A 27,802-nucleotide genomic window follows, 5' to 3' on the forward strand; every position below is an offset into this window, starting at 1 on the left:
AAGTTGCGCTACTTTTTAGTATATGTCTAATTGATTTATTTTAATTATTTAATAATAAGCAGGGATTTATAAGTTATCGATTTTTGTATAAAATACTGAATACTGATATTAACATATTAAATACCAATTTTAACTGGTTATTTTATTTTGTTCGCTTATGTTCAATGAAACATGACAGTTGTTTTAAGATTGACAAATACAGACTTTCTCATTTGTACTTTATAGCCAACTTGTACGTTACAATTTTATGTAGGACTTCTCTGACTTTTAATCAACCCTACAATAGGCATCATATCATAAACAAGAGTTTCAAAAAAATTCGTTGCATTGGCCTTGGTAGCTTTGGAAGCAGGTGTGGGTGTAGATTTATTTTCGATAGCCTTTTCCTATTTGAATAACCTTATTTCCACCACTATTTGTGATTGTTTTTTCCCTAGTAGGGTAAAATATCGTTAAAACGTACGTATGAACTCAAAAGTATTTATTTTAAACTAAGTAAATTATGATTTAGTTAATCTTATTTTGGTTTTTATGTGTATTATAACAGTTTCTTTCTCTCATCATAGCAGTTTTGTCAGTTCTCTTTCCATCGTTGCTTTAGTTACTACATAGAAAGTTATTTAATATTTACTATAAAGGACACTCTGGGTTTTAGTTTTTTTTATCTATAAACTCTATAAATATTTTCATTTTAAACATGCTCCTTGTATTTAAGTTATCATTGTACCTATAGATTTACTTGTTTAATTTGCAAGTATCAAAGCTTTACTGTCCTCAAATTTTTATTGCATACTGATTACTATAATATATATTCACCAGGGTTTTGGAGATAGAATTGCCCCAACTTGTATATTCCAAACTCTGTAGGGGGTCAGGTTATCCTTATCCATTTGCAATTAGGATTTTAAATTAAAAACAGCAAACATGAAACGTTCTTCTTGTTTAGTAAAGGTTTAAGTGGCTGTAAATGTCTAAAACTAAAGACAGGGAGAAATATTCTAAAATAAAAGTATACATTAATTTTGTGGGTGGAGGGGACAATGAGCTTAAATTGATGTACACCCCTTTTCTTCCTAGTTAACTATGAAGTAAGCAAACAAAAAATTGAATTATAAGAATTGGGGAAAGTTTAATTTTTCTCTTGTTGTAACACTACTAAAACTTTCAGACTGGCTTTAAAGTTATTAAATGTTTTGTTATAAAGCATTGGCGCGCGGAAGGAGGGTGTAGGGGATTGCCTACACCCCCTCCCCTTAAAGTTGAAATATGGAAAGGCTGTCCTCCCAATTTTACCCCTTTTTGGTTTACACACCACTTTGTGCACGCCACTAATATTTTGATTTTTCTATTCGTTGTTTCTTTTCTGAAAGTAGTCAGTGTCTACTTAAAAAAGAATAACTAGATTTTTCTTGAAAATCTTTAATTTTAAATACTGACATACTCTAGAGCAGTAGTTAATACACATTTCATGGATATTTTAGTCATGCTATTTGGCCATAACTCTTCTTTAAATCAGATTTTTATTTATTATTTTATTTTAATCGTACTTTGTATGTACTTTTATGTGAGTGGATATAATTTTCCTTCTTTTATGTACATTGTGTAGGCCAGTTAAAGGGGGGGGGGGGGGAAATGTGGTGACTCGTGCCACGACATACCAGCAATTTTATTTTGGGTGCTACTCCCTTAGTTTTAGAGATAATTGGGTGAAATCTTTTGGGCTGGGTCACTAATTACCCCAACTAGAGGTATCTTTCAAAAAAAACGGCGGCGGGTCCGCCGCTCCCGCCGTTCGCCGCCAAAAAAAATTTTTTTATTGCATTTCTCGCCGAATTAGGCAATTTGGAATCATTTGAGACCATGTTATTTTTTTCAAAAATTTTTCCCCTTATAACCAACCCTGCGGGGGGACTCAGTCATTTTTTTCAAATTCTCCACGGTTGGACCCTCAGATGTCAAAACTTTATTTTAGTGTTTGGCCAAAATGACTCAGCAATTGTATCTGTAAGTACGTCTAATAACACCCTTTGCTATTTTTAAAATCCTAGAAAATTTTTTTTGCAAGAAAATTGCATAAATTCGCAACCTTTTTTAGAACCACTACATAACTCGAGTTTTAAAACTTTTTATATAAAATCCTTTTTACAAAAAATATCAATAATTACTTAAAATTAAACCTGAAAGAAAAAAAATCTCATTACACGTGTTAATTTGCATGTTTTAGGTCTTTTTTTGAGGAAAGTATAACTTTCACATTTTTGACAATAATTATATTTTTTTAACATTTCAAAGTAAAATATAATAAAACTTAAACGATTTTTCTTGGATTATCAGTTGAAAATTTCATCAAACATGCAATTTAAGTGATGAAAATTTAATAAAATCATTTTTTGAATGTTTAGAATTACCAATTTTCTACATTTAAAACAAAATGTTAACAAAATTTAAAAACATTTTAACATATAACTTCAAAAATCAATAACATTTTATAAAAAGATGTTTTAAAAAATAAATCATTAAAAGGTATTAAAATGCATTTGAAATTACTTAAAATTAAAACGAGAACATCTTTTTACACTGTATTCTATGTAATAGAGTTTAAATGACATGATTAGTAAATGAAATATTTCCTAAACTCATTAAGCCTTTTTGTGACTATATTAAAAATAATTTATTTTGTCTTATATTGTTTTTTTATTCAAATATTTGACAAAATTTTCCCTACGTCAATAAAATAAAGTCAGTTTTTTACTGTTTCCAGGTTTTTCTATATAATTATAACAATTAAATATAATATAAATCTTCATTATCTTTTATTTGAATTATCATACACATTAAAATGTAAAGTATAAGCTAGAATAGCACTTTTTTCAACGAATATTTTAATGACATTATATCAAAATAATTCCTCTTAAATATCACACAACATATGATTGGGAAGTATAGCCATTTCTTGGAGGTATAATATTTACAAAAATACCATTAATTCTGTTTTTATCAGAAGTTAAAAAAATTTAACAATTCTAAAACAATGGTTGGCTGTCTAGATATTGAGTACACTAAGACTACGGCTCTGTTCTATTGAAATAACGTTGCAAAAAGAGGGGTTCTGAAAGTAATCTACCTAATTTTTTTTAAAGAACCAACAAGTACTGTCAGTATCTTTTTTCTTGTAATCTAGCAGACAATCAAATCATAACACAATTTTCATGATAAAATATTCAGGTTTCTACTTCACATTAAAAAAAATATACTGATCAATAAAATGTTCAAAATTTTACTTTGTACTAATTGAAAAAATATGTTGTAATTCTTATTTTAAAGTTACATTTTTATCCCTGACAAAATCATAGACGACTTTTAAAGGCATCTTATCTAAACTTTTTGAAGAAAAACTTAAAAACGTTAATTAAGTATGAAAACTATTTTCTTCGATTTTTCTGAAGTTATTATCGCATTCTATGGGTTTTTTATTATCATTTACTTATATCGAAAGTGCCAAACATTGTACCCTAACTTATTCATTTAATAAAAAACTAACCGTGTCTCGTTTATCAAGGTATATCTTAAATTCAGTGCCTCTCCTAAGCTTTTAAAGATATTGAGACAAAACCTTTTGAGGTAGATCAGTAAAAAATATTTGAATAAAAAATGGCGGCGATACCGCCGCTCCCGCCGTCCACCGCCATTTTCCGCCACCGCCGCCAAAATTTTTTTTATTGCATTTCTCGCCGAATTAGGCAATTTGGAATCATTTGAGACCATGTTATTTTTTTCAAAAATTTTTCCCCTTATAACCAACCCTGCGGGGGGACTTAGTCATTTTTTTCAAATTCTCGTTTATCAAGGTATATCTTAAATTCAGTGCCTCTCCTAAGCTTTTAAAGATATTGAGACAAAACCTTTTGAGGTAGATCAGTAAAAAATATTTGAATAAAAAATGGCGGCGATACCGCCGCTCCCGCCGTCCACCGCCATTTTCCGCCACCGCCGCCAAAATTTTTTTTATTGCATTTCTCGCCGAATTAGGCAATTTGGAATCATTTGAGACCATGTTATTTTTTTCAAAAATTTTTCCCCTTATAACCAACCCTGCGGGGGGACTTAGTCATTTTTTTCAAATTCTCGTTTATCAAGGTATATCTTAAATTCAGTGCCTCTCCTAAGCTTTTAAAGATATTGAGACAAAACCTTTTGAGGTAGATCAGTAAAAAATATTTGAATAAAAAATGGCGGCGATACCGCCGCTCCCGCCGTCCACCGCCATTTTCCGCCACCGCCGCCAAAATTTTTTTTATTGCATTTCTCGCCGAATTAGGCAATTTGGAATCATTTGAGACCATGTTATTTTTTTCAAAAATTTTTCCCCTTATAACCAACCCTGCGGGGGGACTTTTTTCAAATTTTTTCAAATTATTGCATTTCTCGCCGAATTAGGCAATTTGGAATCATTTGAGACCATATTATTTTTTTCAAAAATTTTTCCCCTGACAAGCCGTCCTGTGGGCGGCGGAAAATGGCGGTGGATGGCGGGAGCGGCGGTATCGCCGCCATTTTTTATTCAAATATTTTTTTGCTGATCTACCTCAAAAGATTTTGTTTCAATATCTTTAAAAGCTTAGGAGAGGCACTGAATTTAAGATATACCTTAATAAACGAGAATTTGAAAAAAATGACTGAGTCCCCCTGCAGGGTTGGTTATAAGGGGAAAAATTTTGAAAAAAATAACATGGTCTCAAATGATTCCAAATTGCCTAATTCGGCGAGAAATGCAATAAAAAAAATTTTGGCGGCGGCGGCGGAAAATGGCGGTGGACGGCGGGAGCGGCGGTACCGCCGCCATTTTTTATTCAAATATTTTTTACTGATTTACCTCAAAAGGTTTTGTCTCAATATCTTTAAAAGCTTAGGAGAGGCACTGAATTTAAGATATACCTTGATAAACGAGAATTTGAAAAAAATGACTAAGTCCCCCTGCAGGGTTGGTTATAAGGGGAAAAATTTTTGAAAAAAAATAACATGGTCTCAAATGATTCCAAATTGCCTAATTCGGCGAGAAATGCAATAAAAAAAATTTTGGCGGCGGTGGCGGAAAATGGCGGCGAACGGCGGGAGCGGCGGACCCGCCGCCGTTTTTTTTGAAAGATACCTCTAGTTGGGGTAATTAGTGACCCAGCCCAAAAGATTTCACCCAATTATCTCTAAAACTAAGGGAGTAGCACCCAAAATAAAATTGCTGGTATGTCGTGGCACGAGTCACCACATTTCCCCCCCCCCCCCCCCTTTATTTGGACGCTCTAGCCGCAGGCGTTTAGTTGATTATACCTTCTAAATAACCCCAGCCCAATGTCCTGAACTCTAATTTAGTAATTTTCAGTAAAATACAGAGAAAGTTTTAGTATTTTGTTTTAGTTAAAAGTGAGTTTTCACTAAGAAGAAGCTATCTTGTTAGGGAGGACCATAACGGTTCAGCGGTTAGCGAGATCCTTTGCGTCAGACAAACATCCTGTTACTTTATTATTAGGATTGTTGCGCTATATTTGGGCATAATTGTATTAGTTATAATAAATATAAATGGCTATATTGTAAAAACAACTATGATTTCACTTCCCTCTGATGTTGTTGTGGTAGTAGTAAAACTTCAAAGATTATTCAGAACGTACTGTATGTCAGTCTTCAAAGTTTAAGGCCCTCTCATTATTACCATGAAACCATTAAGAATTATCATAAAAAAATCTTTGAAATTTTTAAGAAAAATCTTTGAATTTTTAACTATCGTTTAAATCTTTTTTTTATATATTCGGAATGTTGTTAGTAATAAGTAATTTTTTTACTGATTTTTTAAAACCAATCTTTTTATATGGTAATTTTTAGAGGCTCCAAAATTATGTTTTTTTAGTTGCTAGTTGAAATAAAAAAAATTTTATTTAGTTGTACTCTACCCTATGTACATACACTCTCTTTCTTATCCTTTGACCTTTTCAAATTGTAGGCAATTTTTAGTTCATTTAGTGAGCGTTTTGTTACATGAACTATAAAATTGAGGTTTTATTGCTTTTTGTTTAAGATCTGAAGTTTTGGTATGCAGTGACAGAACAATGAAAGTTAAATTTAAGAAATAAAATCCGCGATTGATAGAGTTTGAAATTGGGGTTTGATTATTTTGATAAGTAGCACCACTTCTCATATTATCAATATAAAGCTACTAAAGACAGAAATTTATAATTAAATTTGAGGAATATCAATCCTCCTCTCGTTCATTGTCCCCTCCCCACCCCCCACTATGGTATTTCAAAAAAAGATGCAATTCATTTTTTTATATTTTGGCAACAATTATCCTAAATTTCTTTTAGTCTTAATTGTTTTTTGTTATGAACATTCTTAACTTTTGAAAAAATATATTAAAATTGGTTGAAAACGGGCTTAAAGGTCACATTTTATATAACTCTTATATAACCTATGTAATAAATTAACCATTTTAGTCTTATATAATTGTAACGTAACCATTTCAGCTATTTCTCAAAAGATGTCTCATTAGTTTGATTTCAAGTTTCAAGCTGATAAGAAAGAATTTTAGTAACGTGGTTGCTCTACAATTATTGCATAGCTGTACTATACTTCCGTTTGTGTGTACCTAACATGATTTTCCCCCTTGTTTGTTGTTGGATTTAATTTTCGCTTAATCATTACTTTAATAGAAATGTCATATTTAGTGATTTATTGACATTTGAAAATGTTATAGCTTGCTACTGCTGCGCTACTTAAAGCCATAATTGTTGCTAAGGAAAATAAAAAAAGGGGTTCTTAATAAAAATGTAATATCATAGTGACGTAATACCCAGGGAGGGAGGGAGGGAGAGTACATAGGCGATTAAAATAATCTACGACCCTTCCTCTACTCAATTATTTACTAACTACCAAAGAAGAAATGTACAATTAAGTTTTGGGTGGAAGAATAACTAAAAATAATTAATTATAAATTGTCCTTTCCCTGTGTTATACTTCAGTTAGGCTTCAGTTTGAGTCTAATCTGCCGAGTGTTTATAATTATATGTACTTTTATTTGGTATAAAAAGGGATTAAATATATAGGTAATAATTTTAATGTAGACTAGTTATTAGAACTGTGATAGAAAATTTGGATATTATTGTTAATCTTTGTAGTTTTGTAAAATCTTTGAAAAGAATCTTCCATTTTTTATATACAAGATGCCTAGGTAAAAGATTATAGTTTTGTATTGAGTTATGTATTTAAACAAAAATATAATGTGATTTTTTTTATACATGATTAGATTGTTGTGATGTCTAACTGAGGGCCCGGCAGCTGTCAATTAGCCACTAATAAGCCGCTTGATTACTGTCATCTGGCTGCTTTACTGGGATTTTAAGAGATAATACAATGGTCGATAAATAAATTTACATTCCCAATGATGGTAAATAAAATAACACTTTTAAAGAATTTAATTATTGGTAGAAAAGTTTTGAAACTACTATTTTGGAACCAACTAATCAAAATTAAACGAAAGAACCCGAAGTTTTTTTTACCAACGAATAATATAACGTGGTTATCAAACTTTGAGTTCTCCCTGAATATTTCAGAGTAGCTGTAAAGCCATGTTGAGAACGTGGTTAGTAATTCATCCGCTTTTTTTTGGGATTTAAAGAGCCGATTCCTGCGGCTTGCTGGCGCCGTCGAAAGCCCTGCAAAAACCTCTTTTTACAGCCAATATAATGTGATACTGATATTGAAAAATGCTATTATTAAATCGTTATCGTAAAAAAGATTGATTGCATTTTCTGTGATAAATTTTCAGGTGAAAAAATGTATAGCGCACGCGTGGTGGCGCGCGTGCTTAATGGGGGGCTGGGCATTTGTGCCTCTGCCTCCATTATATTGGCGGAAAACAAAGAACAAAATGTGCCAGCTATACAAAAATTTACAGGGATGAATTTTATTAGTAGTTGTAGGATTTGTGTTTTTCCACGATAAAAGTAAGGTCAAGGTGAAGAATATATATTATGTTCCTTACGAAAAAGTATTCTGGTATTTGAGAAAATGTACCTAATGATGAGCTAAAGAGTTTGACTTTTACCCATCTGATACCCCCCACCCCATCCCCCGAGTTCACATACATTTTCTGGACCTTATTCCAATCCCTTGGAACATTGCTCAATTATTTAACACAACATAAGGTTTGATTAGTTTCCTTTTAGATTGTTTAATTTGATTTCTACCATAAATGAAATTCATTGAACTGTAGTAACTGAACAAACGACACTAAAATCATCAACACAACAATTTTCCCTGCCACCTAGTAGTTCCTTGTCATCATTTTCAACATCATCACCGCTACCTGTATCCGCCAGTAACAGGCACTAGGATAAACTTTCTTATAAGCATGAACAGATTTTTAAAAATCATTTTGATAAATTATAGCTTTTGTTGCATTTTGGAGTAATTTTACAAGATACAATATTTTATAATTCTTTAGTATTCCCTATAATAGTAAGTAGATGAGGAAAGCTTTGGCCCTCAACTAGGTGCAATTTTCATTTCTTACACCCCCCCACCCCCCCAAAAAATGAAAAATACCCTCCACAAAATTTAGCATTCAATAGAATAATAAAACTATATTTTGCTATCATGAATATGTCACAGCTCTATTCATTTTGTATAAAGACATGTCATTTTTTATCTCTTTTATAACACATATTGACAGCTTCTAAGATCTTTTATTTTTACCTGAATAGTAACAGCACTGTTCTGAATGTACTCGCCTGTGAAAACAACAACCAACTCAATCATAACAACAACCTCGCCAAGGAAATTTCAGTTAACTTCATGTTTTTTTAGCTAATAAAAGAAATTGAAATTAAATTTGAAATATTATTAAATGTTGATAAAAAAAATCCTTTACTGTACATATAACAGACCATACTTAGTTTGGATGTATGTATATACAGATAACTAGCTGCCCCCTAGCCGTTTCCTAGCGCCTTTTTTTTCTGCTAACAAATTGTTTTCTGCTATTTGGCTGTAATATTCCTTACACTATTGAGTTTTGGTTGATTTTCAAAGACCCAATTTAGAGCCGGTACAAGGTCCTTGGGATGGGACATGCAGTTATTTAACCCCTTCCCCCTCTAGTATATTACTCTAAAAGACATATAACAAGATTATCAAAGTTTTTTAGGATATTTCTCCGGTCTTACAATTTTTTTAGTTAACTTGAAATATTTTAGCTTTGTCAATAGTTGCCGTCTACTCATTATTATTGACGAAACTATCCTTGTTTTACGCTGATGACATTCCTATCGCAATAAGTAGAACTATGAGAAATGGGGGGGGGGGGGGGTAAGTCAACCCTCTTCTTTTTATTTCAGTTTTTTAAAGGAAAAAAGATTTTCCATTTGGGATTTCCCTGGAGTTACCCTACCCCAAAATAGTTTAAACTTTTCTTGAAACAATAAGAAGCTTCACTTTAAAGGAGATCCTTCGCTGCACATACAGGCAGACAACCTGTTACTTTTAATTTAGAATAGTTAGTTAACGATGATATTCTTAAGGAGGACTACTCACTAGTTGTTGATGAGAGTGATGGAGAAATGGATGGAGATATTATTCCACAAGTTGAGTCTGCATCAGATTATAACTGTCCTATGGGTAAGTTTGGAAGGAATTTTTTTAAAATTTTGCTTTAGTTAAAGGGGTAGTTCCACGAAATGCATTTGAACTTAAACTTTGTGAGCATCATAGCTTTTCCTATTCAATATGGTTTAAACTACATTTAAATTATAGAGCATATGATATATTTGCAAAAATTTCAAGTGTAAGATATCAAGACTTGAAAATAATATTAATCAATGTCATATTAACATAAACATTGTTACATTGAATAATGTAGATTTCTGAGTTTTTTTTTCACAAAAACAGTATGACGACAATCTTAGTGTTGCCCTATTGTGTGTTATTTATTGTAATACAACTTTTTATATTTCAATTTACACAGGATTGTTATCTCTTAGGAGTAGTATCCCTGAAGGTCATTCTAAACCTTACTTAACCTAACCTAAATTAAACATGAGAAATAAGTTTTTTTTAAATTTCATTAGTGGTCCATCTGCGAAATGAGGGAAAGCACCTTTTAATTTTTGTGGCTAAGCCTAATTTTGTTTTGCAGGATTTGGACTTGTACCTGAAAGTGACGAAGAAAATGTTTCTGACTTTAGTTCAAGCCAAGTTTATCAAACTAATTTCAATTTATATTCAGGTATTATTTGTGTTCATTTCAATCAATTCCTCACGGCACGTTGCCGTCTCTACAACTAACAGAAATTATACAGGGGATGTTTTTTTTTGTAAAAATTCGACAGTAATTTGCTAAATACCAAAAAAAGATACCAAAAAAAGATACCAAAAAAAGACACCAAAAAATACTAAAGAAAAGATACCAAAAAAATTGCTGTCAAGATGAGTACAGGACTTAATGCCAAAAGCCCACCCTGCTTAGTCTGCACAAATAAAATCACCAAAACGCAAGCATGTGTCATGTGCCATGTATGCCAAAGATGGACCCATACTGAATGTTCCAAAATTGCACCAGAGCTTTACAAATATCTTGTCAAGGAAAATAGACAAGGTTTTCCATTAATTGGTGTTGTGAAGCATATAGTGTGGCTAGTGAACTCCTATCAAATAAGGTAGCTGCCATGTTCAAGGATATCCAAGATATAAAAAATGATATTAGCCAGCTTCAAAAAGACAAAGATGATACAAATACTAGAGTAAGCAAACTAGAAACACGCTGTAACGAGAATGATAACAAACAAGAACAGTTAAAATCTAATGTTGAAAAAAATGTCTTTCAAGAATTAAGAGACGAGAGGAGAAGAAAAATAATTTGATAATTCATGGTATCCCTGAAGTTACTGATGATTCCTGGCCAGGGTTAAAAAAGAAAGAACTTGATATTCATTGGACTGGACTGGTGGCTGACACCCTAGAAGTTACGATAAACCCTGATAAAGATATCAAGTTTATTAGACGCCTTGGGGAAAAAAAAGTTGACAGCATAAGACCATTGCAAGTTGGATTTCACAACACTGATACCAAATCTGAAATTATGAAAAACTGCAGATCTCTTGCTGACAATGAATTCTGGGATGGGGTCTACCTTGTACCTGACCTTACCCACCAGCAAAGGAAAGAGGAGGACAACCTCATTCTTGAAATGCATAAGCGTAACTCTGAGCTAACTGAAGAACAGGCTTTAAACTCCGAATGGAAGGTGGTAGGACCCAAAGGCCAAAAAAGACTGATTTGGGCGAAAAAATCCACAGATCAAACAGAAAGGTGGGGAAGGAGAAACAGCACAACATGGACCAGGAGGGGAGGAGGATCCAAGAGACAGAGGACTCCAGAAAGTATAACAACAGACAAACGAACACGACCATCAATGACAGAGGAGGAGGAGAACAGAGAATAAATAGTGATGGGGGTAGGCAACAAAAAGGGAAGGGAAACAAAGAGTCTGCCCCCTGTAAACTCAACATAATATACACCAATGCAAGGAGTATAATAAGTAAACTTTCTGCACTTGAGTTACTTACACATGAACAAAAACCTGATATTATACTTCTAACCGAAACCTGGTGCAATGAAAACATAGTGAATAATGTATTAAATATCAAAAACTATGAAATAATACCAGAACTAAGAAAAGATCATAGTGATACAAGAGAAGGAATTGGAGGTGGATTATTAGTGTACATAAAAAAAGGACACACGGTTTTATCCCATGACTGCACAATTGACTTTAACCAATATCTACATCTTAGTGTGAAAACAAATAATGAAACCACCAACATTTTTCTTGTATATAAATCCCCAAACTGTAGTAACTATAATAATGATAAACTAACAGAATTAATCTCATCTATGCCAGATAATTCAATTGTTATTGGTGACTTCAACTACCCAAAAATCAACTGGAGTGAAAATATTGCTGCCGACACTGCAAGCCAGAAATTTCTGGACACTTGTAACGAGAATAATTTTAACCAATTTGTGACCTTTCCAACACATGTAAAAAACAATGTTCTTGACTTGGTTCTTTCTAATAATGATTCTATACTTGAAGTAAGTGATTTAGGCCCTCTTTGTAATAGTGATCATACCTGTATTAAAATTGTTACAGACCATTCTATTTTACCAGAAAACACACAACAAGAAATCCTAGATTGGGGAAAAGCTGACTACCAAAAAATTAATGAAGATTTAGAGAAAATTGACTGGGACAGGATTGTATCTAATGATGTAGAAATGAGCTGGAGACAACTAACCAAGGTGATTGATGAATTAATTTGTAAATATGTCCCAAACAAAACCATTAAAACCAACAAACCAAGATGGATGACCAAAGAAATTATAACACTTGGCAGAAAAAAAGATCGGGCATACAAGAAATGGAAAAGAACCAAAAATCCTAGTGACAAAGAACGCTTTACCCAACTTTCTAAAGAATGTAAAAAAAAAATTAAAAGTGCTAAAAAAAAGCTTGAAGTAAAAATATCAAAAAGTAGTGGAAACAGTGGTCAAAGAAAATTCAATAGTTATGTGAAAAATATAATGTCCTGTAAACCAAGTGTTGGCCCTCTTGTCCAAGATGATAAGATTATCACAGACAATGTTGAAATGGCCCAAACACTAAATGATCATTTTTGTAGTTCCTTTAATGATGACAATGACAATGGACCAAACATACCAAAACGAAAAATGAATAGTGAATTATCTCATATGAATGTTAGATTACAAGATGTTATATCAAAAATTGACAAACTTAAAACTGGCAAGGCCCCAGGTCCTGACAAGATATCTGCAGAATTCTTAAAGAAAACTAAGAATCATATCGCCCGACCATTGCAAAAACTTTTTCAGGCTTCAATAAGTACAGGCAAAGTTCCACAACAATGGAAAGATGCAAAAGTAGCTGCTGTATTTAAAAAAGGATCACGAGGGAAGCCAGGCAATTATAGACAGATATCTCTCACCAGCCAGGTATGCAAACTTAATGAATCTATTATTCGTGACCACATGATAGATCACCTTATAATTAACAACCTAATCAAACCCTCTCAACATGGATTTATGCCTAAGAGATCCTGTCAAACAAATCTATTGGAATTTTTAGACAAAATTTTTGAAATGATTGATGAAGGAAACTCTGTTGATATTCTGTTGATATCTGGACTTTAGTCTCGCCTTTGACAAAGTTCCTCACAACAAGCTAATACAGAAACTGGAAGCACATGGAATAACTGGATCTGCAGCGTGGCCATATTCTTCAGTATACTGAAAATTTTCAGTATTCTTCAGTATTTGGAAATTGGGGCTTCAGTATTTTCAGTAAATACTGAATATTCAGTATTTGAAAATTTTATTCAGTATTTTTCAGTTTTTGGAAATTTTCATTATTTCTTAAATTCCAAAAAATTTTGCATAAATAAGATGTTTTTTCAAGTAGTTGATGTCAGATTTTTTTCGGCGCTTCGCGCCTCACTTTACTTTCCTTTAAATTACCCTATAACTTTGTACATTAATTTTGTTTTTTTTATGGTAATCATAGACGTCCAAGGGGGGGGGTAAAGGGGCGATTACCCCCCAAATTTTTTTTCATTTTACCCCCCCCCCGTTTAAAATTTACCCCTAACCTAGGGGTGCCGTAGGCACCCCCAACCATTAAGGAGGGGGTATTTACCCCCCCCCCCAAACAATTTTGGGGGGGTAAATACCCCCCCCCAAAAAAAAAAAAATCTAACAAAAAAAATTTTCCGCGCTTCGCGCGCATTTTTAATACTAAATATTTAATAAAATTTAACTTACCCCCCCCACCAAAATTTTTACCCCAGGGGGTAAATTTTGGGGGGAGTAAACAAAATTTACCCCTTCCAACAGATTTCAGGGGGGGTAATTAAACCCCCCCCCCCCCAAGCAAATTTTACCCCCGGGGTAAAAATTTTGGGTGGGGTAAAAAAAATTGCGACGCGCGAGTTTTACAAAAATAAAAAGCTTGGACGTCTATGATGGTAATATACATTTTTTTTTCAATTTCATCTCAAATATAAATTTTTTAGATATTTGAGATGCTTTTATACAGTATTTTTAAAAGCGAAGCTTTTCTATTATTAGGGTCGGTCCGTCCGTACGTCCGTCCGAGATAGATAGCTTTTATTCGTTAATTTAGGCATGTTAGAATTATCCTATCGATTTCAAACTTTGCATGATGATTCCTGTAGTAGTTGGGTACGATTTAGAAAGCGTAGCAACTCTATAATCATTACCAGAATGTCCGTACGTCCATTATAAACATGTTGATTTTTCTACTTTTTTAACAACAAATTTTCAAGTGTTTTAATTATCCGTTTGATCTGATTTTTGGTATATTGATTCCTGGGACAACAAAGAACAATATTATAAGCGAAGCAACTCTATAATCAAGTCCAAAAATGTAAGTATGTCCATAAACATTATCCTGTTTTTAAGTAGTTTTTTCAACAAATTTACCTACAATTTTGATTCGACATATTTACATTTATGTTCCGATTTTTCAGTTCAGATACTGTACAAGTGTTAAGGTCCGTTTGTCCTACCGTTTCAGTGCTTCGCTTTTATGGATGTTGTCATCCTTGTTTTCAGATATTTTTTTTGTCTATTAATAGAATGAATAATCTAAGGTAAGTACTTTGCATGATTATTAAAGGTAAAGTTTTTTAGCATGCTCTTAAATTAGCTAAAAAGTATTTAAGTTTTGTAATCATTTAAAATATTTATCAGTCATTTTCTGCTTAATTGGTGCAAGAAAATCTAAGAGGCAAAATTAAAAGGTCTTTAAAATATCCCCCAAATTATAAAGGTATGATATATGAAATTTTGAAATGAGGAATCATATTAAAAAATACTTATTCAGTATTTGTATTTTTTTGATTGGAGCAAAACTTGGGGAATGTTATTTAATATTGACAAATGCAAAATTCTCCATTGTGGCAGGAATAACCCAAAAAATGAATATTACATGGATAATATTAAACTTGGAACAGTTGATTCTGAACGAGATATTGGAATAAGAATAACTTCCAACCTTAAGCCATCAAGCCACTGTAATGAAATTGTCAACAAAGCTAAAGCTGTTTTAAACCAAATATCAAGGTCATTTCACTACAGAGATAAACATGTTTTTATAAGGCTGTACAAACAATATGTGAGACCACATCTGGAGTTTTCTTCATCTGTCTGGAACCCCTGGAACCTTACAGACATTAAAAACATCGAAGCTGTCCAAATCAAAGCAGTTAAAATGGTCTCTGGTCTGAAATCACAAGATTACCATGAACGTTTAAAAGAGCTTGGTTTATGGACTCTTGAAAAAAGGAGAAATTTTGCTGATCTTGTCCAGTGCTACAAAATTCTTCATAACATTGGAAATGTTTCTCAAAACAGAGTCACAACAAGACAAACCTCTGATATTCTTAACCTAAAGAAAGGAAGGGCTAATTCTGACATCAGACTAAACTTCTTTTCCTTCAGAATTGTCGACCCATGGAATAGTTTACCAAGTGATATCAAACATGCCACATCAGTGGCCAGCTTTAGATCAAAATTGAAAAAATATATGAATTAGCAAAAGATAACAAAATTATCAGTACCAACATCTTCAACTCGCTACACCAGTAGAAAATGAAGATTAACAAGCCAAGTATCAAGTAAGTAAGGTATAGTAGGTATGCTGACAAATATACATCCATCAATAGCATATATAAATCCAAAATTCTGATATTTCTTGCCAAATTTGTATCTAAACTTTTCAATATGTTATAAATACATTTTTTTGATTAATATTAAACACATCACCTATTAAATAATCAAGAATGCATTTTATTTTTTACTAGAGGGGGATTTCTCATTGAAGTGTATTGATACCCTCCCCAAAAATAGCTATAAACCTTCCCAGAACCTATGAAAAACTCCCCTGAAAAAGGAGAACCATATCGGATCGACGGGTAGCGAGATCTTTTGCTATACACACATAGAGATCCAGTTACTTTATTATAATGATATGTTTTATTTTAGCTCCACAAGAGGTACTATCTTCAGAACAAGAGGTAATTTTCTTTCTTGTATTTAATTGACTGGTTGGCTTCATTTCAAGGATTAAAAGTTTTAGACAATATGTCAAGCTCAAACTCCACGTTTAAGCACAAATGACTTAACCCATCACCATTTCATTGAAGTTTCTTGTAACTCAGGAATACATAAAATTCTTTAAAGGTTTAATGAATTTTCCCCCCACTAAATTTGAATTTGTATTCTTGATTTTAACAAATGCTCTTTAGACAATAGAGGATAAGATAATAACTATTCCTAATAATGATAAACAAAATTAACGCGCCTGTAGATTAAAAATATTGGTTGAAAAGTATAGAAACTATTAGTTTGTAACCAACCTATCAAAAGTTAATGTCCACTCTCTCCCTGTCTAAAACAATTTGAAATGTATTATTAGCTGCTTAGTATCTGTATAACTATTTTTTAATATTTGTAGGACGTAATAACTGAGACAAATGATTCTATATTTGATATATCAGATGAGGACAATAGAGTTTATTTATCTGAGGTAAGATTTGCTTAGCATGTTATTGTTTGATCCCTTAGAAAAATATCCAAAGATGTTAAATTTTTTTTTGGTTGTGGGTAAGAGGGAGAATAAATGTTAACATTAACAAGAGGGAGAATAAAAATTCTGAGTAGAAAAGTTTTGCTTCGAGGGCAGTTTTAAAATATGTTATTTCTAATAAGGAATGAATATTTTTTCCACAAGGGAATGTGGGATGGAGCTATAGAAATCAAGTGAAAAAGGATTTATGATTAGAAAAGATTTGTATTCTACGGGCGTAGACAACAAGGTGAGGGTGGGGGGGGGGGGTGGAGTTGAAGAATGAGTGTTATTCCCCACTCTTTACCCCAATCAAAAAAAGCTTGGACGTCATTGTCGGATGGTCTCCAGGAGAAACACTAGAATGTTGCCTGGAAACTAATGCTATGTCATTGTCCAAGGTCACCGGAAAAAAATTTTAAATGGAAAGCCGAAAGGGGTAGTTTCACGAAATGCATTTGAAATTAATTTAGTGAACCGCATATTTTTTGCTAGTTAATGGGTTAAACTATATTTATATGGCATATATTTGAAAGAATTTCAATTTTCTACCACGTAGATTTGAAAATAACAAGACTTGAAAATCGTCTTTTTGTGATATATGCAATTTAAAAAGACGATTTTCAAGTCTTGATATTACCCCTTGATACTACCCCTTTGAACCTTTAATTTTAGATGATCGTTGATTATAACATGCACAATCATCCTTTATTCAAAATATGAATAAATAATTTTCTTTTCAGGTAGTAAACAAACCCCCCACAGAAATACCTGTAGACAAAGCCAGGTAAGTCTTGAGTAGCTTTCCTATAAGTATGGGTATGTCGTATTGTCCACTTTCCAGTCCTTCCGTCCCAAATATACAGTAAAAACCACCTTTTTCTTGTTTATATACGAATTTTTAGTTGTAAAGCAGCAAGTAGCTTAGGTAGTTAATAATAATTTTGATATTTAAAATAAAGAGTTTTTTATTCCTTCATAGGAATATGGTAAAGCCAACAAGCGAAATAAATCTAACATAATATTTTGGGTGCCGAAAGAAATGTCGTCAATTTTACCAAGTGTTGCTCACCCAACGACAGTTAAAAATCACAATCACCTATAAGTTTCGTGATTTTTTTCGAATTGATTTCGTTGTTAGTATAAGCTGACCCCTTACTGTCAGGAAGGATCCAATCATTAAAGTTTTATATAAAAAGAGCATCCGATTTTGGGAATTAAAGCTCGTTTCAGAATGTTCATTGTTGTAAATCACCCCTATACATAAATAAAGCATTTAATACAAAACCTAGTAGAAGGAAAAAGGAATAAAATTCCTAATTTTAGGATCCTAGTATCTAGACACTTGTACGAGACTGGGTCCGTTGGTATGGTTGTCTGTGTCTCTGTTAATGGAAAGGTGAGTTTTGTATGCATAGATCTGTGGCGTGTGGAAAATTTTAGATTTGTAAAAAACCTTTTTAACAATCTTGGATTGTTTACACTGGTTTTTACCAACTACGCAATAACTATATAATATGAATTAATGCCGGTTAAACCTCAAATAGAAAAGTTCCTGACAGAAATCAACAAATTTTTCAAAATTGTTAAGTATTGTATATTAAGATATATAAGTTGGAAATCATTTTAATGTTGGAGGGAAATTATGAAATTCGTTTTTTGTATAATTCTTTATCTAAAAGCGCAAATACAATTTAAGTTAATTAATTTTAACATCCATGATAGGTGGATTGAAAACTACCTGCGCTCTAATTGGTTGAATGATGTACGACACTAAAGCTTCTCCAATCAGAGCGCAATCCACCAATCACAGATGTCAAAATTAATAAACTTAAATTGTATTCCCGCTTTTGGATAAAGAATTGTACAAAAAACGAATTTTATAAAAAATCCTTAAAATTTGATGCTGATTTGAAATCTCCATCTAACATAAAAATTCTTTCCAACTTATATATCTTAATGTAGATTAAGCCTGGTATTTGACAGGGATCTAAAAGAATAAGATAATGACCTATAAACTGATATTCATCTCCAATGATGTTGCACAAAATTACCCCTTCTGTAGATTTTTTATTAGTGGTTGAAACGTTTGAACACTCATCCAATTATCAAAATTAACTTAAGTCCCAAAAGTTGCTGCTGCCCGGCCATTGTCCCCCTCCCCTCTGGGTATTTGATGTTATCTCTCTCGTAGTCTCTATTCTACAAGGTGTAACATCAATGTGAAATCAAATATTCTCAGACAAAATAGATGGAATAATCACACCTAATTTATTACATGCCTAGCCTGTGTGCTTGTCCAGCGTAATCTTCCCACTCAACTCTAATCTCCTTTCTTCCTCATTTATTGCAAACCACTACCTAAATCTATACATATTATAAGTAGTCACCAAAGGGCCCAGTTTTTGTTGTCTTTAATAGCAATTTAAAAAAAATATTTTACACCAAAGACATACGATAGTGCGTAATGTGTTATGTAAAATTATTGAATAATCTATTTTCAGAAAATTTTTAGCCGTGGATTTGGCTACGCTGACTTGGAGAACAATCTGGTGCCAGGGATACACTCCATAATGAGGATAGCTAGTATCAGCAAGCCTATCACTATCTGTGCTCTCCTTAAACTAGTTGAAGAAGGCAAAGTAAATTTAGGTAATTTAACTTTGATTTAAATATTAAATAGACCAAAACAATCTCGGGACTTGTGTGAAGCTGTTCTGAAATGAAAAACTCAATCGTTACAGTAAATATTGAGACGTCAACAAAAAACCTGAATTCTTAATATACCTGCTTACTTTTAAATGTTCTAAATTGTTTTTTTTTTAAGTTAGTCAACAATAATTTTTTATTTAGGCTAATACACTTTTCATTGATTTTAACACTTTAATCAAGCCTAGAGATAATAATTGAATCACAGGGGCCTTTGAGATAATTCAAATTATGATAAAATTATGAATTTGTTTTTTTTAGATGCAAATGTGAAGGATTATGTACCAGATTGGCCAGAAAAAATAGTTGATGGAGAGGTAGTGAATATTACAGTCAGACAACTTTGCTCACATCTTGCTGGTATCAGGTAGGTTAATAACACGAGAATATATTTTTTTTAAGCGAAGATCTTTTGTTTATTTACGAATTTTAGAATTGTTCTATCGTTCCTTAACTTTGGATGATGATTTTATTAAAAGTTAGATGGGACTCAGAAAGCGTAGCAATTATATAATGATTAGGTACGTCCATATAAAATATGGTAATCATGATCTTTTTCGATAATATTTTTTTTTGTTTGATTTAATTATCCTACTTGTCTGGTTTTCATATACTCATTTTTGGAAATATTTACATTAATAGGTAGTTGAAAATTTACAAAAAAAAATAGACAGATTATTATTAGGTATATAGAATAAAGTTTTAAAATAACTTAATTATAAGGCATTATAACAAGAAAGGAGAGAAAGAAGAAGATAATGAATTTGAACTAAAGGAATATCATCTCAACAAGAAATTTAAACAAACTAAAGATGCACTGGGTCTTTTCAAAGATGATGAACTTTTTCATAAGCCAGGTACATTGTACAAGCTAATTCAATTGTTTACACAAGGGTCTATATATTTCAAATTTTGGTGCCTAAATCCCCCCCTTCTCTTTAAATTAAATTTAAGGTGTGTAAGTTTTCCCCTAACCCTGCGTGGCCTATTCCTGCGGTACCATAACTCTGTTGGGCTAACCAATACCAATTACAACCTAAAAAAAAGTAAAAACATAGAAATATAAAAAAAACATCAAACGTAAAACAACCATCCCCCCACTCCCCTCCCACATATTTTTTATTTATTTTAAAATAAGAGGGGGTTTTGTGCTCGACTATTCACATTAAAAGAAACTACCCTAAAACCTCAAAAGTGGTAGCTTCTGAAAGATTGACTGGTTGACTGTTACACTTTAGCATAGTTTTTTTTCAATTCTAAAAACTTACTAAGGCTTGTTGAAATATTATATTGCTGATTTGTGAATAGTGTTGTATAATTTAGGAACTGAATTCCTTTATTCTACCCACGGGTACACCCTACTTGCCGCAGTTATTGAAAACGTTACTGGTGTCCCTTTTGATCAGGTATACTTTGTTTTTTTTTCTTATTCATATTTAGGTATTTTGGACATCTGCAAAACATTTGACAATGGTCAGTATGTATGATATTTTGTTCTGATATTTATAGACTAAAAGTTCCTTATTTAGTATATAATGGAGGTAAAAAATCACATAAAGCTTGGTATTCCTCTCCAAATTGGAACACAAAGGATACATTTTAGTAATTTAAGAGGTTTTTATCAGGGAGGGAGTGGATATTGATAATTTTCAGCAGTTAAAATATTAACTAACCTCAAAATTGTAATTCTTGATTCTGCATATTAGTATTTGGAGATTATATTAACTTATCATTCATTAGTGGCTTCTTCCGCTTCCCCTCCTATATAGTACATGATTTCTTTTTAAATACCTAAATGCTTAAAAATTATTTTTGTATTTTTGGTGGGAAGTGGGGGAATCCCATCTTACCTTCCAACAAAACAGATTAAAACCACCGAAGAATCAGTATCTTTATTCTCTGAAGAGTAGAGCTTAGAACTGTTACTGAGATCTTAAGCATTAGACAGACGGATAGACATCGTTCTACTTTGTATTAAAGGTACTCCCCTGATATCCGTACCGAGTTGTGTTTTGTAATTTGTAATTTTATTTTATTTAAGTATATGAAGAAGCAGTTTAAAGAGCTTGGACTTGATAACACTTTTCTAGATGATCACGAACAAATTATTTATAACAGATCAAAATACTATGTCAGGTGAAGACACAAATCATTTTCTCGTATTCATTCAAATCCGGTGGATAGGAACCGGTTCTTATCCATACGAAAAAACTATGTCTAGCAACGTATTATATCCAGCTTTCTACGAATAAAAAAATGTTCAATCATAAGATTAAAACAAGTTTTTAACCGGTGCCTACGGCACCTCGGGACTAAAAAAACTAGTTTTAATCTTATAATTGCACATTCTATATCCGCGGAAAGCCGTTTATATAATAATACGATGCGAGAAATAACTATTATAACATTTCATATCTTATCTCAAATTCACTCACACATGGATTCTTCAGTATAATGCATTTCTAGACATACTTACAAGAAATGTCTTATCGTTTTGTGTCTTGCCCTGTTTTTCGACATATTTTGGGGAAAAATACCCTATTTCTAATTTTTTAAAGTCACGCTCCTTTAGGTTGGGATGCACACAATTTGCCTATACTTGACTAATTTACTTTTTAATATTATATTTAACATAAATTGGAAAGTTTTTATTTTCAACTTACCCTGTGCATTTTTTAGAGATAAATATCACCGAGCGAAGAATGCCCCTATGGTTGATAATAGTTACAAGTGGGCTGGTGGTGGATTTCTTTCTAATGTTTTGGTAAGTTTTTCTTATATTAGCGAAGTAAAGGTACCTTTTACATAAAGGTAAACTTTGCTTAAAGGTTCACTTTGCAAAAAGCTACAATTTGCATAAAGGTTCACTTTGCATAAAGGTACACTTTGCATAAAGGTACTCTTTGCATAAAGGTACACTTTGCATAAAGGTACACTTTGCAAAAAGGTACACTTTGCATAAAGGTACACTTTACATAAAGTTACATTTCACAGAAAAGTACATTTGTCATAAAGGTACACTTGACATTACATTGCCAATAAAGGTACACCTTGGGATTAAACTTTTGTAGGCCTTAAATTACTTTTAACAATTGACGCCCCAACATTTCCTTCTAAGGGAAAGGGGCTGCTGGTGGCTTTTGTGTGTTACTCTAAAGCGTATTTTTTTTATTATTTAGGATCTGGACAAGTTTGGAAACATAATGCTCTATAGTTACCAAAAGATGGGTGAAACTTATGGAACCACAAGCAAGGATTCAAATCCTGTTCACAACAAAAATTCTCGAAATGAGAAATCTACATTAGATGATTTAAATAAGGAAAAAACCGAAGAAATTGATCCTAACGTCCAAACCAAGACTGCTGCCGCCAAAGATAAAGGCACTATTAGCAACAAACAGACTGATGGTGTTAATAAAAATGAAACCAATATCGTTACTAAAAAAATATCTCATACCTTACATACAGAAGAATCCAATCACGACTCACAGAATAATGTTGATAATGCTGCGTTTGAAACTATTGTGAATGATGAAGTTAACATTGAAGTTGAATCAATGGCTACAGAGGAGGTCAATTTCCCTCAAGAACTATCAACTCCACGCAATTTAAAAAGAAATGAGGATAAAAAGTTTTTACCAGGTAAATATTTTTTTTTTTTTATCTTTTAGTTTTAAGGTGTCCTAATGTATAGGGAGGAAATAAACAAAAGTATGATGAGCTTTTATTTTTTTATATCGTACCAATTTATACCTAATCCAGTGAGAGTATTGCAGGTGTCTACTTGATTAACCCCATTTGGTTTACTAAGGGAATCTTCATAGATTTTTATTCTTTAAAAAAAGGACAAACTTAGGTACCTATAGTTCTTTTTCCCATTAATTTATATTTTTTATCGCTTTCTCATCATTTGTATTAGGAGAATTGAAAAATATTGGTATAATTTTCACTTCTTTCACCAATTAAAACAAGGATGACAACATCCATAAAAGCGAAGCACTGAAACGGTAGGACAAACGGACATTAACACTTGTATAGTGTCAGAACTGAATAATCATAATATAAATGTATACGAGTCAAAGCAAAATTGTAAGTAAATTTGTTGAAAAACTGCTTGATTCAGGATAATGTTTATGGACATTCTTACATTTTTAGGACTTGATTATAGAGTTGCTTCGCTTATTACATTATACTTTGTTGTCCCAGGAATCAGTATACAAAAATCAGATCAATCGGATTATTAGATCACATAAAAATTTGTTGTTAAAAAAGTAAAAAAATCAACATGTATAAAATGGACGTACGGACATTTTGGTGATAATTATAGAGTTGCTACGCTTTCTAAATCATACCTAACTACTACAGGAATCACCATGTAAAGTTTGAAATCGATAGGACAATTCTAACATGCCTAAATTAATGAAAAAAGCTATCCGTTACGGACGTACGGACGGACCGACCCTAATTATAGAAAAGCTTCGCTTTTAAAAATCCAATACTTTCTCGCCATTTGTATACTTCCAAAGCAGAAGTCTCCAAACAGTTAAACAGTTTGTCTGTCTGTCTGTCTGACCGCTTGTTAGGTAATTCATTATGATTTTATTATTTGCAGGATATCTGAAGTCAAAAACTATGGGAGAAATGTGGAGGCCGGCACCGAATGCAAACGTTACCTGGGGAGGAAATGAAATGGGCTACGGCCTTGGCTGGGCCGTCAGGTATTTACACTTTGCTATTATGGATGTTGTCACAGTTGTATACTTTTCTAAATTGAGATGTTTGGTTTAAAAGTGTGGACACGTCTAGTTTGGTATCCAATAAATTGCATTATTTTTGGGTACCTGGGTAATTTACAGTCCAATGTCAATTAATTAAATTTATAGTTTTGCGATTTTAAAGCGGAGCGATTTTTTTAATATAAAAAATCAAATAAATATTCTCTAAATCATATTTCTGTCCATTTAATTATAATAGGTATTCTTTTTTAAAAGCGAAGCTTTTCTTCAATTATGGTCGGCCCGTCAGTCCGTCCGTCACGGTTACCTCTTTTTGTTAATTGAGGAATGTTAAAGTTGTCCTATCGATTTCAAACTTTGCATGGTGATTCCTGTAGTAGATAAGTAAAATTTTGAAAGTGTAGCAACTCTATAATCTTTACCAGAATGTTCGTACGTCCATTTTAAATATTTTGATTTTAAACTTTTTTAACAGCAAATTTTTATATGATTGATCTTATTTTTGGAATACTGATTCCTAGGACAACAAAGTACAATGTTATAAGCAAAGCATCTCTATACTCAAGTCCTAAAAATGTAAGTATGTCCTTTAACATTATCCTCTATTATTGCAGTTTTTCAACAAATTTGCCTAAAATTTTGTTTCTAATTTTATACATTTATATTCTTATTATTCAGTTATGGCACGTTACAGGTGTTAATGTTCGTTTGTCCTACTGTTTCAGAGCTTCGATTTTATGGATTTTGTCATCCTTGTTCAACAAAAAAAATTTTATAGGCCAAAGAAAAAGAAATATGGTTACTGTGCGAACGATATTTATTTTGTGGCTCACACAGGCGGAGCAATTGGCGCTAGCAGCGTTCTGCTTATTGGTAAATATTTTATTTTATTTACTAGCTGCTGAGCAACTAAAGGCCTCTAGGGGCACTTGAGGAGGGGGGAGTGGAATTTTATAACCCAATCTTTTATTTTAGATTTAAATAGAAATTTTTTTTTTTTAAATTGCGGGGGGAATATTTTCTATAGACGATATTTTCTTGGAAGGGTGGTGGTACCCTGCCCCCCCCCCCCAAAAAAAAAAAAATAGTTATAACCTTCCCAGGACCTATGAGAAGCTACCCTGTAAAGGATTACTATATCACAACAAACAAACAAACAGACAGACAAACGTCCTATTACTTTATTATAAGGATAACCTAGCAGGGGAAGGGGGGCGACATTGCTCAGTGGTATCACATCGATTTATAGTGAAAAGATTTTAGGTTCATTCAAGTTCCCATGTTGTAATACATTCACACAACTTTCCCACGGTTGTTAAGAGGGGAGATACTAAGTATGATACATACCAAGAATCAAAAATATAAAGGGGGAGGTAAGTTGTGCTAAAAATCCGTAGGTAAAGGTTGTGAGTTTTAATTTACATGAAGATAAACATTTTCTGAAGAACTAAAAAAATTATAGCCATTTTAAATTTAAAAAGCAGGGATTTTTGTTGTAAAATATAAAAGATTAGATAGCTGGATATTTGGCCGGGTAGTTTCAATATTTGCTATCCGGCCGGATATTCGGCCAAACCCTAATTTTTAGCGCAACCTACTCCTCCCTTATTGTATAATACATCTTTTGTTCTTTTTATTGCTGTACAACTTGCGTAGGTATATAATATTCGCTTTTAGTTATTAATCATTAAAACCTGTTTTCTTTTTAATTTTAGCGCCAAAACCCGTGACACAGAACAACAAGAATAGTCTACCAAGAGGAGTTGTCGTTTCAATTCTCTGCAACACACAAAGTAATTTTTAAGTAGCGAAGCTATTCTATAATTTCATATGTCCGTCCGTTTATCCATAAGACATGACATCCTTTAAGTCTTCATACAAAATATCAAAATAGTGAGAAAGGTTTCGTGATTTTTTTCTCACCCCAATATATCTATTCTCGAGTTTAACAAATACTCTTTAAATCTGCCTATCCGTTTCTTAATCATGCTTTTTGTGCTTTTCTACTTATGGATGTTGTCATCCTTGTTTACGCAGTAAATTGTACCAAAACGTTCGTGATTTCATAAATTTGTTTATGAGATCAGTAGGTACATTTTTTTTGGTGAAAAACAGCTTTCTTTGCAATTCTTAGAACCTAGCGTACTGTAAAAGATTAATAACCCTAGATGGTCTATCAGTCACAATAATCACCAAAGTTTGGAATTTATTTCAGAATGTTTCGATTCATATGATTCATTTCAATAATACGAGCTACGAAGTTTGTGGACGATTTAGTTTCCCGATATATAGCTGGCTTATTTTAAGTAATTCAACTTGGACTAATTCACAGTGTTATAATTAGTCCAATTTTCTGATTTATTCCTTCATTATTCTATTTCATAACACAGAAAAAACGTCCTTTAATTTTTAATAATGAGATAGAACCGAATTGTTAAACATAAAGTTGTATTTTTTATGACTTTAACTTTCTTGTATCAGATATTTTTTTTAAGCTTACAATACTTAATATTACCCTAACATTGAAATACCAGTTTTCCAAAAACTGTTAGTTGAGTTTAATTTTAATTAATTTTTGTTCTTTTTTTCTAGATGTTAGTCTGATAAAATTAGCAGAAGAGTTAGCACAATTATTTGAGAAAATCTCCTTGGATGAACCAGCTCAAGTCAAGAAAGTTTACCAATGTTAATCAGGGATCTTTAGGGATAAGACAATGGACAAAATTGAAATACATTCCCATTATCATGAACAAAATTAATTCTTCTGTAAATATAAATTGTTGGTTAGAAAGTTTGGACACGTATAGTCCAAGAATTAAAATGAATTTTTTATCCATCGTCCTATCTCTATCCAATAAATAAACCCTAAACTTTTATATTAACCAACCTTTTTTATTTTAATATTTTTCATATAACCATCATATATATATCAAATCAATTTCATTAGGTACCATTGCTTAAAAGTATAGTAAAGTACAAAAGAATCTGATATCCTATAATATAAAGTATTAAGGTTTTTTTTTGTATGAATCTAAAGATCTTGGGAATTGCTGGTCCTGATTGATTGTACTTTTCGGGGAAGCTAAATAAAATGTCTTCGATTGGTTTTAAGCTATTTTCCTTACTTTTCTCTTTCAACCCTAGAAGCTAGGGGCGAAGCAACTAGTGTGCTAAAATTTGCCTGCTTCTAAAATTTAAATTAAAAGAAAATCGCAATAAATCGTATATTTACCTACCTACTCATTATAACATAATCATTAAAAACTATTTTCACTAAAAATTCTAATAGTAACTAATTACAACATCTACCTAGAAATAGCATAATTATATATAAAATAATATTTAATATAATTCAAACATACCTTGTAATGTAACAAAAAGTGCAAATAATGTAATTTAAAAGTTCTTTATTTTCATAAACATTTCCCGGTGTACTTTTAACATAAATTAAATACAATTTTATTTAAAATGAAAAGTACTCAAAATTAGAAATTTGAGTTTTTATTGACAGTTTTGAGCCTAACAAGCGTGTTTTTGTCTTTCAAGTTGAATTTAATTTTTAAATACAGGGTGCGGCACATAAATCCGGACTTTTTCTAATTTGTAAACAAATGAACATAAAATCGTCAATTTTAAAGATTTTATCGAA

General features: G+C 32.2%; 1 protein-coding gene across 1 annotated transcript; it reads left to right on the forward strand.

The window, feature by feature from the left end:
* Positions 1-7,817: 7,817 nt before the first annotated feature.
* Positions 7,818-27,802, forward strand: LOC145319604 (serine beta-lactamase-like protein LACTB, mitochondrial). The gene is made up of 20 exons (XM_080161834.1): positions 7,818-7,940; positions 8,259-8,372; positions 8,751-8,820; positions 9,564-9,663; positions 10,181-10,270; positions 16,126-16,157; positions 16,598-16,669; positions 17,452-17,495; positions 18,035-18,107; positions 19,213-19,360; positions 19,679-19,784; positions 20,141-20,274; positions 20,741-20,823; positions 21,459-21,553; positions 22,097-22,181; positions 22,597-23,059; positions 24,030-24,135; positions 24,932-25,026; positions 25,869-25,946; positions 26,746-27,802. The coding sequence occupies exons 1-20, from the start codon at positions 7,822-7,824 to the stop codon at positions 26,841-26,843; spliced, it is 2,205 nt and encodes a 734-aa protein (XP_080017960.1). The 5' UTR covers positions 7,818-7,821; the 3' UTR covers positions 26,844-27,802.

This window comes from Acartia tonsa, chromosome 5, assembly GCF_053477335.1.
Source record: "Acartia tonsa isolate MP-2025a chromosome 5, ASM5347733v1, whole genome shotgun sequence".
Classification (NCBI taxonomy): domain Eukaryota; kingdom Metazoa; phylum Arthropoda; class Copepoda; order Calanoida; family Acartiidae; genus Acartia; species Acartia tonsa.